This window comes from Diadema antillarum, unplaced genomic scaffold (assembly GCF_040938485.1).
Source record: "Diadema antillarum isolate AM-2024a unplaced genomic scaffold, OU_Dant_1.0 seq00000821_RagTag, whole genome shotgun sequence".
In the NCBI taxonomy this organism is placed as follows: domain Eukaryota; kingdom Metazoa; phylum Echinodermata; class Echinoidea; order Diadematoida; family Diadematidae; genus Diadema; species Diadema antillarum.
In genome coordinates, this window is record NW_027271698.1 from 1044581 (window position 1) to 1060088 (window position 15508).

The following is a 15508-nucleotide window of genomic DNA, read 5'->3' on the forward strand; positions in this document are numbered from 1 at the left end:
TGCAAATTGAAATTATGTTAAAATCCATGCAGTAAGTTTACAGATAACCATGTAGCTTTCCATACATCTGTACAAAGAAATAGTGCAATCCCATGGTCTATGGTAAACTCGAATTTCTTCACTCCAGTCGGATGCCTTTAATGATTTAACCACAGACCCTACACAACTGATGCCTATGATGCCATTGCCACACAGGTACATGCAGTTTAGCAGACAAATAATATATAACACCAAGAAATTACAACAAATGCTTCATCTACTCCATGCCACACATTCACTCAAGTTCTGATTTGCTAATTGCACGAAAGCAGTCAGAAGGAAGTGATCAGCACACTTCAAACTTAGAAACTGCCTCTAACTTTTACAATATGTTTGCAACAAGTTTTGTTCCATCACTTTCTGCCCAAACTTCTCATTCTATCTGGTGCTCATGTATTTTCTCCGATTCATTTCACAACTGCAATTTTCTTTTCTTTTTTAAATCATTCACATTGCATAATTCCCCTTCTTTATTTCTAGGGTGTTATATGTAGTCCCTTATTTATGCCATCAGTGAAAAATACATCTTTTGAGATGGATATTTTTTCAAAGTTGTAACACACTATTGAATATTATGATTATCTACACATAGTCTACATAGGTTGCACTTTCAGCATGCACTACATACAAACACAGCCTGTACGTACATTGTACTTCTATGCCACCACATATCAGTTCATCATGAAATTGCTGCTCACTCCCCCCCCCCCCCCCCCCCCCCCAAGCAATCCCCCTATGAACACCTTTTCCATGGCCACCCATGATTTCCAATGTTCGACTGGCCTCGAAAAGAGGTTTGCTCAACGGGCCGGAAGCCTTGCAAAGACACCACGAGACATTAGGATCGAACCTGCTCTGCTCGAGGCATTATGTGTATTCCTGCTTACTTACCCCGGTCCCCTCACACCTAAAACACAATGTCAGCACAATAACCGCAGTAGATATTCCTTAACCCTACATCCCAGGGACAAAAAGAAAAAAATCAAAACCTTAACCCTCCAAGCGCAACTCTGAAATACTATCGATAGCTCGAGCAGTTCGGTTGCCAGTGGCAAGGACAAATTTCAACATGGTAGACTTGTGGTGATACTGGAAACTTCATGATGGCATATCTCCTCATCATTATCTTGATGAATAGACCTGTTTGGTTTGACCAATATTTTTTATACCAATGTCTATTTCAGCCATAACTGGGGGGCTTCATTGTACCAAACAATAACTGATTTATTCACAGACATGGCAATGCACCTGACTCATTCTCATTGCCTAATCCATTAAAATCATCTTTTCTTCTTATTTCCAAAGCCCCCTACCCCCAGATATGGCTCGCATAACTTATAGTGATTCTAAAACTAAATCTCAGGTCTAATATGCAAGGGTCGAGAAATGGAAGAAGATGGTGAAATCTAAAGTCTCCTCTTGTGGGGATTTCATATGAGTCACAGATGAATACTGTGATACATTAATAAAAAAGTGATATTGCTTCACCATAAGACTCTTCAATGATTTTTCACGTTACATCATCACACGAATCAATGTTCATTAGGATTAATCATATGCAAAGCATAACAATACTGTCAATGATGACAGGTCAAAAATTGACCCTTGGATTTTGGAAATCTTGCAAGCCACACACAAATTCTTTTAGACTTTGAATCATATGAAATTGGGACAGGAACGCTTTAACAGCTAAAGAAAACATGATAATGATAATGAAGTAACAAGTCATCTTTTTTTTTTCTTTCTTTTTTTTTAGCTTTTAATCAAACGCATCATCATTGCAAGACAAAACAAAACAAATCACAAGGTAAACAAAAGAAATAAAGGGAGAGTACCAAGGACAAAATTAATGTTCAATTGACTGTCTTGTCGCTGCACTCATGAGCTCAAGACATCAAGTACAATGTACATGTAAGTTCTCAACTTATGATTGGTGGAAACACTTGTTTGATTGAGTATGCTGTACATTGCAGTTCTGTCTCAATATCACTCCGCCTCAATTCCTTTTTGTCACTACAAGACTTGGGAATAAACGCTACATACCATCCAAAGATTGAACAATGTCCACCTGATCAGAATTGTGTTTTCAGTTCAGTTGAGCGATCAGATTAATCTATGCTAAATTACAATATCTTCCAGAAAACTGGAACTCTGCTACAATGTACTGACAACTGATGAGATATATCACTCATTACAATCGTTTTCCTACCATGTTTTTGCTCTGAAAGAAGGCAAACACAATTCACAGTCCGGACAGATCTTGCAGATATGAGACTAGGAGGTATGAAGCATTTCTTTCTTCAAGATCTTTATTTTTGTTTCCCTTTCTCTATCAGATAGGAGAGGAATAATTATTCCTGCATAGTATCAGCATACACAAGCACTGGGCTAACAAACAGTTCAAAACTTGCACTTTTCATCAAATTCAATAACTGGACCACAAATAACAATTATCTCACAGTTAAATATGCAGTCTGACTTGTTAAACAACTCAAATGGGTTTGTAGCGATCTGAGGCAAAAGTCATGCCTGACTTGTACATCAATGTGAATACCAGCATTTCAAAATGACAGTTCTTCCCTGACAATGAAAGAATACACACCTAGACCAAAATAATACACAAAGAAATGAGAGAAAAAAAGCAGGTAACAGCTATCTTCTAGACATTGACAGATTATTATCGGCATGGCTGCGAGAGCAAGTCGGCATTGGTTTTCATTTGTCCGACCCACGAACTGGCAGCAGTCTATATTGACGCACTCCATCATTTTCAACCATTAGCCTACAAACAGGAGGACTCCGTATCACCCATACACTGGATATTTCCCTCTTTTTCTCCCTATTGCAAAAAGCGCAACAATTCTTCCCATATTCCCTTTCACAACGCTAAATACATATTTTGTTGCTAACTTGGCGATCTTTGTTTGAAATGTAGCAAATACGGCATTTGTTGGGAGAGGTCACGCCGAAGTACAACTGTCTCGTGTGCCGGAGCCAGCTCTCCTTTGTGGAGTCAATGCACTGTACTCGCAGTCAACTTTTCTATGAAAATCAAATACCTGGCATTCTTCTTTCGAGCAAAGCAACATTGCTTCCCAAGACAGTATTAAGCCTGTGTAACAATTCATCATTTCAAACTGAATACCCATCAAGGACAGCATTCCCCACTGTCACAACTTGAACCCTGTGCAGGGGATTCAATAAAAAAAAAAAAAAAAAAACACCCCCGCACACACCCTGAATCACTGCAGACTCACTGTAGCAAGTTCACCATAGATGGCAGTCTTTCACTCTGTGCCAGGCAAGAGAGTATGGCAAGCCATGCACTCCATACTCTCAACCATGATTTCATACAAGGGATGAAGTATTTCAAATTTTAACAGATGAAAAGGTTCAAGATTAATATCATTTATATTTCACCATTTTGAAAATATGCACATTACACACATGAAAATATGCACATACACACATATGTGAATGTAAGTCTGCAAGTTACATGGCATTAAAAAATCTGAAGAAAAAAAAATCAAGATGGAGGTATACTGCAAAAATAAGACACAAATATGCAATACCATAGACATGTGGAAAACAAACAAGAATAAAAAACATTGTTTACTTTTTACTTATTTCTCTTAAAGGAGAAGTTAGGTAAACCTACACATACACAGACACACGAAACAAGCTCCAGTTTAATACAGGATTAACTAGGAACACTGCTTTAAGAATATTGGGGATTTTTTTTTTTCGCTTTGTTTTATTCCATTTTTATTTTGTGGAGAGAGTGTAGCCACAAGAATTTTTTTTTTTTTTTTGGGGGGGGTAGGGGGGGGGGGGGGGCTGTTTCTCGCCATGAATTAGTTTGTATGCTTAATCTGCATTATTATGACCACCAAATGAAGAAGACGGAACAACCACAGGATTTGAACCTGTATCACCTAAGAAAATCTCTCTACATTGTACTGTTAAATCTTTTATCTTTCTTGTTTTGTTTTTTTTTGAAGCAGGCAACATCATCACCCAATAAATGGCAATTTATACACATTTCTTTGCTAAAACTTAAAATGTCTTGGAAGCATTAACACATCGAAATGATGGTTCATCCCATATCACACACAAATACAAAACAAACAAAAGACACTGTAGACTGGATATCTTAGAATGATGAGAATTCAACATGAAAAAAAAGAAAGAAAGCTGCTGGGGCTGACTCGAGAATAGTCATGTGAGCAGCATACTACAACATTCACTGACATTTCGGGATACAATATTTTTTTCTTTTTCTGAAATTCAATTCTCTTTAAATTAAAGACAAAACCAACTTAAAATCACTTTAACCTTAACCCACTGAGGATGGGCTGATTTTGCTACAACACGCATTTCCCATAGACACTTGCCCGAGTATACTCGGGACTCGTCCTCAACGGGTTAGTCAATGTAGAATTAGTCCATAAAATATGCTTACAATGAATATGAATTTTGAAGAATTTTCATTGGTAATTTCTCAATAATGGCATTATGAACACACATAAACATATTCTTCCAAATGATGAATGATTTGTTAATATTTTTCTTCTCACTATAAATCATACAATCACATAATCAAACTAGAAATATCTAATGATTTGCTGTAAACAATATTCAAACTCATGGATTATCAGTGATTGTGTGAAAATGTTGAATTCCTTCAATGATCTACTTCCCTGCTTTTTCTGTTTTCATACAAAGCAACATATAATCAGGATGGCATTTCAAACTCTGCAAGTTCTTGTTGCATTACACACGATAAAATGACACGGGGGGGGGGGGGGGGGGGGGAGCATATATGTGGTCCCACATGTAATAAACGATGTCAGTATTTCAAAAGGTTGTTATCACAGAAGTTCAAGGAATGCTTTCTCACCTTTGCCTTCTTCACTGGCTTCTCTGGAGACTCCTCATCCTCCGCCTCCTCCTCATCATCCTCCTCCTCATCATCTTCATCCATGTCTTCATCGTCATCCTCGCTACAAGGAGAAAAAAAAAGTTATTGGCATCAGGTGCTACAATCATTTTTAAATAAAGACTAATGTGGCATCACAGTTTACTTAGCAAAGCTCTGTGTGTGCATTTGTCATGCAATATGAATGAAACAAAACAAGCACAGCCCACTAGTCATTACTAACATATGCATACATGTACAATGACTGACAGAATATTAGCATTCAATTAATTTGCGAGAAATTCTTTTTAAAAACAGACTACTTTCTTTTTCAAAATTCATGGACAAAATTCATACAGATACAAACCATATAGATGAAAAGTCAGATCGTGGTCTATCAAATGAGGCTGTGGACTACCATTGTACATGAATAAGTATCAGTCTGGATCACAGCATGCAACATTAACTCTATATTGCTCTAAATATATGTTGTAATGCCATCCATGAGTTGACATATCTATGCTTTAAAATGCCTCATAAATGGAAAAGCTCTGTATCAACAGGAAGATCTTAACCGATGAGCCTCTACAACATGTACATGTATAAGCTAAATAAAGTCTATTGCTGGCTTAGAGAGCAGGTAGGATGGTAACTCATATCTAGAATAATACTTAGCATTACCACTAATCTACACTTTCATAAGGTGTGCTATACAGTATTTAACTTTTATTAAAAAAAAAAGAAAAATAGATCTAGATTACAAAATAAGGAAAGTGCATCATATTCCCTAGTCTAGTTAGAAAGCAAAATCAATAACACAGACTTCAAAGTTCTTGACAAAGATGAAATTTAATATTGTTTACAAGTTAGCTTGGCTAGCTAAGATTTTACCAACCCTTGGAAACATGAACTCTTTGGCAATGCCATTCATTTCCTCTTCTCCCTTTCCTTTCTTAAACACTGCTTTCTCATTTTGTCCCTGCATTGTGAATTACACCTTGTCACTCAACTATTTCACTAGAAGCAGCGAGGCTGTTTTCCTGCCAAAAGGTCACAAAGCGCGGTTCTGTCATGCTCAAAACATTCATGAAAAATTTCATTCATGTACACTAGTACATGTCTAGTTTTCTTTCTCACTCTTTACATCTCTGCACCTGTACTAATCTCACATATTTTGTAGAGTAAAGAAAGAGAAAAATTCTAGAAGGTTGATGGAAGAAAGCACTGACCAGGAGAAATTCTCTTTCGGATATTACATGTGAATGAATGCACGATTAGAAGTAGATAATGCAAAATATATTGTTTATTTTACATCACATCAGAATGAAGTCTGAAGAATGAGACTAATCATCACAAAGGTGGTGAGGTTCAAATTTTTGAACAAGCTTAAAAATAGAAAACTTTGTATGATTGTGTCACTCAACACAGCCACGATACAAGCTTAGGACTTGATTTAAGCCCTGTACCGCGATTTGTGCGTCTACGTGTACCAGTGGAAATCTTGTCGCAATTTGGGTCAGATTTTCCTCGTAGAATATGCCACATGTTGCTCATATATTGCTTCCAACACGCTGGTGGCAGACACGGCGGTCTTATTGGGTATACAGGCAGACACAGGCCAGAGCAATCAGCAGCGAGCTAACGGTAAACAGAAGCATCCCCAAGGACGAGGAAGCATCTTATCAATGGACTCAAAATTGGACAGACAAGAATGATTTCCTCCGCGAGACGGACCATTTCTCTCCCTGGCAGAAGGGATGAATCATAAAATGTTGTGAGTAGGAAGAATCCAGGGCTAATCTTAACTATTTGAAACAAAATCGTAGCATGGTGGGGGTGAAAGGGAGATCTTAATGCAAAGGGAAAAATACTGAAGGTATATAAAAACACAGGGTGAAAAAACAAAGCTTAAACATGATTTCAGCAGTATAAATGCCCTCCCTTCCTCAATTCCACATGTAAATATGGAGCACAAATCTTGGTTCTCTTACCTATCGTCTTCATCGTCATCTTCGTCATCATCCCCAAGAGCCATCTGTGAAGGGAAAGAAAAAAAACAGGATTTATTGTTTAATGTGTCACTGTCTGGTTCAAAATTATTAACATCATTCACACAGAATCATTTCTCTTGCCTTCCACAAAGGTACTACACAGTGGACTCAGACTAGTTTAAGGGACTGTGAGCGTTTGTTTTAGAGCATGGTCAACTTCCAAAGAAAAAATAAATGAATAAATGAATAATGACAAAATAATGTGAGAGAGCAGGCAGATATGGTATGGTCCTGATTATGTTTGGGAAAGAAAATCATACAATTGAACTCCTCCCCCACCCTCCACCCCCTCCCCCCCCCCCCCCCCAACCCCACCAAAAAAAAAAAAAGAAATCATAAATTCTTCATCCAAATACTGTGGTTAATGCATTCATTTACATTTTTTCCCTGTGTTCCTTTAATATATATCACAAGAGATTACCTCAGAAACACAAAATGTAACTATCCCTGAAATATAAAATTTGACTCGGTTTATCATCCAATAAACATCAGACATTACAGGGGGTTCAAACAGAAAACTATACCTCAAAACAGCATACAAGCCAGTTAATGGCAGAGCTGTTTTAATACATAGTCATTAATTTTTCAGTTTCATTTTTATCCCGTGCACTAAGTCCTATATAATGTTTTAGTTTTTCAATGTGTGGGAAAATCAGAGTAAAACAGTGCATATTTCATAAACCCTTTACAATCAAAACCAATCCCACTACGCATTTGTCCCAATTTGTTTGAAGTACGAGGGTGTTAACTATCGGTGCATGACACATTAAAATAATGGAGGGCATAGTGCCGATAGAGTAGTATATCCATCAGCACATACATACTGAAAAGGATGTTATTCAGCAATCAGTTGTGTACACACTTCTACAGTGTAATCTTACTTTTCAATGCATAATCTATTCATGCAATGGCAATGTCTCTTTTTTATTGGGAGGGGGGGGGGGTATAATTGATCACAACAGTTTTAAACACATATATACGCTTACGAGAGGGCCCCTTTAAAATGGCAGGGGGTTTAGGGACAATGGAATTACCCAGCATGCATTAATAGTCACAGGAAGAGGAAGTTGGTCAAATAGAGATGTGGAACTGATTAGCATGGCACAAGAGAGCAACACATATTGCAGAGTGTTATGTGTAGCACAAGAAAGGCAGTGTTAGTAATAGGTACGTGCCAACAAAGTGTCACAAAGGAAGGAAAAGGTGTATGTTTCCAATACTGAAACGCGTCAGAGACGATCAATACAACAATGAGGCCAGACCGGTGGAATTTATTTGTCAGTTCTCTACGGACCGGCTGACACACTTATCTACTTTACACACGGCAGCGATGCGGTCACACTCTTTGTAACATTCACACCCTTTCGACAAATAATGTCGAACATGACTGAGCAGCCACCCATCCACAGTAACCCCCTACATACAGCTGCTACAAATCCTTCACTTACAGAGAATTAGCCTTTCCACATCCCATAGTGTTCTGCCTTCCAATGCAAACAAGCTGAAACTTACATTTCTATATGGCATGGTCAAACTGTTTGACCATTACTACTGGCCACTGATACATGTGTCCCAAGGGGGCACAATTTAGCATGTTGAGATTGATCACCCATGATTAAAACCATCCCCCTCCAATTATGTCTCCAACAGAGACTTTTATAGGAACAGCAAGTGCTTGTAGTGCGTGTCGATTATTAAACACTACTGAAATCTCCGCCCTGTTTATCAAGTGTATTGGGTGATGGTTTACCTCAAAATCTCCCAAATGGCCAGTTAAATATCTCAGTTAATGTCACTTTGGTAATCTATTGCTTTTTATCTTAAATTACACAAAAATCCTTTTCATTCCCAAACAAAATGTTAATTTCCCAATTGTGCAAAAACAATCATCCAAATGCAAGGTGATTAAAATGAAAATGGAGATAGCTAAAATCTGAAGGGGGGGGGGGTGGCAAAAATAAAAAGAATGTGAATGGTATAACATTGTGATTACAATCAACAACATCTGATATGACAAATAATATTAAACATTAATGCAGAGACATTTGGTTAAGATATTGCACATTTGAACAGAGTACAGGTATCACAACATAATGATTATGATTTCATGTACAATGTACACACTTTCTCACACAGTCACTCTCAAGAAAACCTGTGGGTTAAAAGAATTCATAAGTCAAAAATATTTAATACGAACTCAGCACTGTTGAAGTAGAATCATACATTCGATGACTAGAATTCAACCCATCTGTGAAAAGGCTTACAGAACAACTTAACCCTAACTTACCTGGGCTATTTAGCGAGCTAGAATTCCTGGGGGGCATTATGGCCCCCCCTTCAGATCTCCGCCGTTGATCGCGCGATCGCCGCAAAATTTTGCATGAACATAAAGCCGGATGTAATCTACAAGACTGTTAAGTTAAATTTTCAAAAAAATTTCATTTTCTATTTTAAATCAATTAATTATGCAAATATATGTAAAAAAAACTCATTTTCGTCTGTAATTGGCTTATAAAAGCTTATGGAATGCTGATTTTCGGTGTAAATATTCCTAGTGACATTCCAAACATTTGGGCGCAAAAAAAAATTCAGTATCAAAATTAATTTCCTATGTTTTTTATTGTTTTATCAATTCTTTAATGTATTTCTGTTTTTTCGAACTTTTGTTTTTGTTGTTTTTTCTGCAGAATTTGTCATACACATTTTTTGAAGCATAATTATACTAAAACAAATTGATTTCAGCCATTAAAATTAAAAATATGAATCTTTATATGAATCAATTGAAAAAACACAATTTGTATTGACTTTGTACACAAAATCATGTTTTTGAGCAATTTTGGGGTTGACGAAAGTTTTTTGAAGGGGCGTGGCTTCGGAACGGTATGCCCGGGCGCGACAAATTTGGTCTCAAAAGTTGCGCGAGACTTGAAAGTAAAAAGTCAGCGAACGGCGCGGTCAAAAAAATTTGCGCGCCGGAATGATTGGAATTCATCGAGGGGGGGGCCATTATGGCCCCCCCAGGTAAGTTAGGGTTAAACAAGGTTGAAATATTTCAAGAACAGTTAATGTCTGCTGACGTCTTTGCACAACACAATAGCACACAAACTGACGAAGATAGCTTAACATTTTCACCACCTTATGATGACCTTATACAAGTGTATCGTCATGTCAATTCACATCTGTGTGGACATAGTTATAAGTAGGTTATGAAACAATATATTCAATTGACAAACACATTCACATGAAATTGTAAATTCAGAATAAAGATGAAAACAAACTGAAGTGAAGTGGGATAAAATGAGTTATACTACCTGCGACCTGAATTATACCTATCCCTCAAAGATGCAGTGAAAAAAAATAAACATAGTAAAGTGAAGGGTCATGATATGTGAGTTAGAATAAATTCAATATGTACACCGACGAAATAAAACTTGACATCAGCAAGTGATTAAAAACTCTTCAAGGACCTCATCCTCCTCTTCCTCCTCGCTGGAATCCTCGCCGTCCTCCGCCTCCTCGTCGACCTTGTAATCTTCGTCCTCTTCATCGTCATCGTCGTCATCTTCTTCATTGCCGTCTTCGTTGGGCTCAGCGTGACCGTTGGTCACCTTGTCACCGCCCTCCTGATTCTTGCCCTTCCCGCTCTCCATCTTGGCTAGCTGGAGAGTGTGACACAGCAAGAGGGCTTGACATGCTAAATGAATCGTTCGTGAGCTTTAAAATTCTCTGGGAAAAAAAAAGACTCAGTTTCTCCTTGTGGCACTGGTAAATCCTCAGGATGATCCCGTGTTCCTGTAAATTCTGTGAGGAATAGAATAGTTTTCAATGATGAGAGAAAACACAGGTGCCAAGTGATTACTTTTCTGCTGCCAAACTGTGTGCAACATTCTTTTTTTTTTCTAAACAAGGTGCTCTATCAGCCCCAAATGCTGCCAGGTCATCCGGTCAGCCATGTCCACTGCCAACAGAAACCTTAGACTTTGAAACCTTTGGAACGGAGGGAGTTTTTCATTGTTTTAAAACAGTTTATCACATCTCTCCAGGCTGTAGGCTGATGGTATTTGGCTAAAACACATTTACAGACAGAAGAGAAAGAATTTGATTAAATTCACTGAATGAGGAAAACAGATCATAAGAAACACACACAAAAACAAAACAAAGGAATAAGGAGAATCCTCGCAAGGTGAACATTCTGTTGACCTGCATGGAGAGATGACGTGATGTCATCATCAATGCAGTCCTATCCAACATCTCTTGTAAGTAGAGAATATGTGTACGTAGGAAGAGAAACAATCCTGGTGAATACCACTCCTACAGACCCATGCTCGATGGTGCAAAACTTCTTTTATACATGTATCTCGCTCTTCCCATCACAATGAAGATGATGTTTTCCATGTCTCGTTCTGATTGTATTAAAGGGGATGGCTAGTAACTGATCAGTGGAAATCGGTGGGAATGCTGGGGGATGATTGTTCCAATTCTTGTGGGTTTCATTTAATAGTATATTATATATCTGTTGTTGTGTGAAAATTATTTGCTTCAGAATGGTCTCGTATTCAAGTAATGTGCAGTTTAATGGTTCCAGGCTAGCATGCCTGTACAGTGACGGGGCATTAAACTGCACAATACTTGAATATGAGACCGTTCTGAAGCAAACAATTTTCACAAAACAATAGATATACAATGTACTCTTAAATGAATCCCAGAGGAATTGGAACAATCATCCCCCAGCATTCCCACTGATCAGTTACTAGCCATCCCCTTTAAGAGATGCTCCATCACAAATTGTATAATGTATACCAAGGCTATTGTATTTTGATTTTTGTAAATGTTGTTTTGAAATGAAAATAAATGAATGAAAGAGTGAATGAATGAATCATGCTGCTGTATAAAAGACGGTTTAATAGAAAATGGTCCAAGAAAGAAGAGCTCTTCTACGATGAAGACATAAACAAGGATCTTGAATGAGATTATCCAGTTGAAATCAATAACGAGAGACCCACAAGTCTAGGGCTCACCTCAATGGCGGTTGTTGGGTTTGTGATGTACAGTCACATATATACGTGTATATCATGAACATCTCTGTAACATTATTGGACTGAATGCTCTGGTAAGCAGTTAAAATCAAGTAAAGACTTACTTTCATTAGGATAATTAAAACCTTAACTATAGATAAACACTACATATAGATCAGTGATAATTCTGTTGATCTTGCTGCTGTTTTTTCTTTTAAAAAAGATACATCATGATTGGGATGCATTTAAAATATCTTGGGTATGATGAAAGTGGTGCAAAGGATATCTGAATAGCCAAGGGTCATTAATATAATGTTAAAGGGACCTTACAGTACTGGTTGAGATGGGGACTCATGTTTTGAACATTCCTAAGTGAGATAATGAGAAACCTCTTATGAAATATAAAAGGGCATGTAATTTTAAAAAGAACTCAACATTTATTTGATGAAAATTGCATGCTCTTTGACATCTCATAGAGTGGTTTCTGAATATCTCGCAAAACGTTAAAAGCTAAATCCTCATCTCGACCAGAACTGTACACACCCTTTAATATGTACTGTGCCAGGATCTTGGAGTGAATTAGTCAAGTACACACTTATAAATGCTATTTTTATTTTTTTATTATTTTTTTAAATTTTGTATTATTATTTTTTTTTAAAGACAGAAACTGGAGTGACAGATATTTTGAAAAAGCTGAAACATAGGTATAGCTACATCTAGATATTGAAGCCAGGAGCTGCAGATAAAAGATTAAAAATAAAAAGCTCTGGAAAAAGTCCAAGAAAAGCACATTATAGCAACATACGAAGCAACTTCACTTTCACTATCATTAGTAAGCCTTTCCTAAAAACTTGAAGGATAGCTATGACACCCGCACTTGGATACGAATCCATGGTTAGTTGTCTATTCCATCAACGGTCCCCATTTGAAAGCACTTACATACACAAATGCACATAGGCTCACACACACACACAAAAACACAAACTAATGACCTGCCATACGCTCACACATACTCCAGTGAAAAGCGGCAGAGGATATATGAGGAACAGAAAGGGAAATCGTCTGGTAGAACAAACCTTCCAGTCAATATCATCCTCATCGTCATCATCATCCTCATCATCAATGCTGTCTAGGGAGGGCTTGGCAAGCTTTGGAGAAAAAAATGAAATAAATCACAAATTGCTCCACAAGAACATCCCAGACATGATATAACTTCATGGGAAACTATAATTAATGGTGTCTGTGAGTACTGCTGTTATTATGTTTCTTTCAACATATTGACCAAAAGTAAAACAGTTACTCAAGTTAGAGCAAGTGTTACCATTAATCATCTTGAGTTGGAAGAAGCAAAATTGTTTGATTACGACCGTTTTACTATTTCCTCTGTGAGAGTGCGTTTCATATGTCACATATGTTTACTGATCTGCATGAATCATTACCCCAGTCATTTAACATTATACTTCTTAGGTCTGGAATTATTCTTTGTTGGCTTTCAATGGCAAAAAAAGAAAAAATCCTTTCATCAAGAACACGTGACTGAAGAGACCAAAAGACAGGTAACCATAGTAACGGCAGAATTTCGTAACAGTAAAGGTAACATTAGACAGTGCTAGATCAATGCCAGATAACCTGTCTTGCAAATTGTGGCAGGGCAACAAGAATGCTACTGACGTCCATTCCGCAGAAAAGAACGATGCTCAGAAACATTGATTATATGACAAGGCGAAAGTGATGTCAAGTTATGTGACAGCAAAGGAACAAAATGCATTGAATTTTATAAGCGAGAAAATAATAATGAAAACATGCAAGGCAATCGAACTTGTAAGCAAACACAAACAGCATATGAGTTACATGTTACATAACATTTTATACTGCAGATATCCCAGTGGAAATAGAAATAACTGCATTCCAAATATGGTAGAAAGTTTTTTATCATCTTTTCACGCAGTGGACATTCATTGCACAATTTCAAAATGCATACAAACACTGTAGAAACAAGCATAAGTGTTCAGGAATTTTCTAGGACTGTACATGCTAGGACCATGAAAGAGTGAAATAGAAAAATCTGCATTCCAATTTTGATCCAAAGTTTTCACAATCTTTTCCTTCAGTGGGCATTCCTGGCACAACCTCAAGATGCACACGAAAACTGAGGAAACATAACAAAATTTTAAAAATTTATGACTGCACATGACAAGACCTAAATGCAGATGGGCACAAACTTCACCTGCTCTTCAGAAGTAGTCACAAGCTTGACGACTGTCTACACCCTTTAAACTATTCCTACAAGCTTTAAGGTATGTGTACACTCTGACTACATTCAAGCATCAAATCTGCCTCTAATGTTGGACTATTCCATCTTAGTGGCGGGATTTATTTAGTGTGTGTCCGGAGGGTCAGGCATGACCAACGCAGATCAGTCTCACAAAAGATGTAAAGATTTCTTCTTCTTTTTTTTTGCTTTTGTTTTTGGTGAGTTTGTTTGTTTTTTACAAGGATGTCCCATATAAGTCCCTTTGCCCTGTAAGTTTCTAGGTCACATGATTATGTCAGTGCAAGTGTCGCTACAAATGATATTCTGAAACAGAGCTCTTGTTCCCTTTATAAGATTGAACATATGGCTGTCAACCTCTGTTGATTATTAGAAAAAAAAATTTTAAAGGCAAGAACCATAATATGGTTTTAAATATGGAAATTGCACATAACAAGCATGCTACATCAAATTTCAGGAAAAAAAAAAATCCATCTCATAAGACATTGTCCTATTTGTGATAAAGCAAACACATTCTAAGAATTGATGAAACATGCCAGTAGGTAGCTCTATGACCAACATCATGACTGACCACACATTTTATCAGTAAAGACAATTAAACACTCAGAAGTTTTTCTACGTCCACTACATATCACCACTAGTTCTGATACACTGCGAAGTTGAGGCATAGGCACTCTTCATTTTGGGGTGGGGGTTGGAGGGGCAATTAAACGCACCTTTTTGGCAGCACCAGTGGCTGAGGGAGCTGGTCTTTTTTTGCCTTTTCCTGCATCCTTTGACTCCTCCGCTGGCTTCTCATCTTCCACTTTCTCGACCGCCTTCTGCAGATTCAAACAATGGAGACACAATTACATGACTGTCATAAGCACATGTGTTTCTGTGTATCTTTCTGCTATGATATATTCAAGTACCGCATTTCAGGAAGATACCTTCGGTTGAAACTAATCGCAGATGGATGAAAAGACGGGCTCACATATCCACTACACTGTTTCCATCATTATGTTGTCATGGAAACACTCAAAAGAGATGACGTCGCCAGTATGTAAAACCTCCAACAGTGTCTAAACAGAAGAACTGTAAGGAAGTTGTCAGGGTAATGTTGGGGTAATATCAGGGTAATGTAAAGGTAACGTTGGGGTAATTACCCTAGCTGGCCGAGGGTAACATTTGGTGCAAGTTACAGTAACAACATCTGAGCAACATTAGAGCGTCT

At 37.5% G+C, this 15508-nt stretch overlaps 1 protein-coding gene across 1 annotated transcript in view; it reads right to left on the reverse strand.

Moving 5' to 3' along the window:
* The window catches only part of LOC139739899 (uncharacterized), a 53762-nt gene extending 38300 nt beyond the window's left edge, over nucleotides 1–15462 (reverse strand). Inside the window, exons 1-5 of the mRNA XM_071650500.1 lie at nucleotides 15451–15462; nucleotides 15012–15116; nucleotides 13100–13171; nucleotides 6949–6992; nucleotides 4940–5042 (exon numbers count right to left, since the gene is read on the reverse strand). Of these exons, the coding sequence (XP_071506601.1) occupies nucleotides 4940–5042; nucleotides 6949–6992; nucleotides 13100–13171; nucleotides 15012–15116; nucleotides 15451–15462 (336 nt within the window). The remainder of the gene's footprint in view (nucleotides 1–4939; nucleotides 5043–6948; nucleotides 6993–13099; nucleotides 13172–15011; nucleotides 15117–15450) is intronic.
* Nucleotides 15463–15508: the final 46 nt, after the last annotated feature.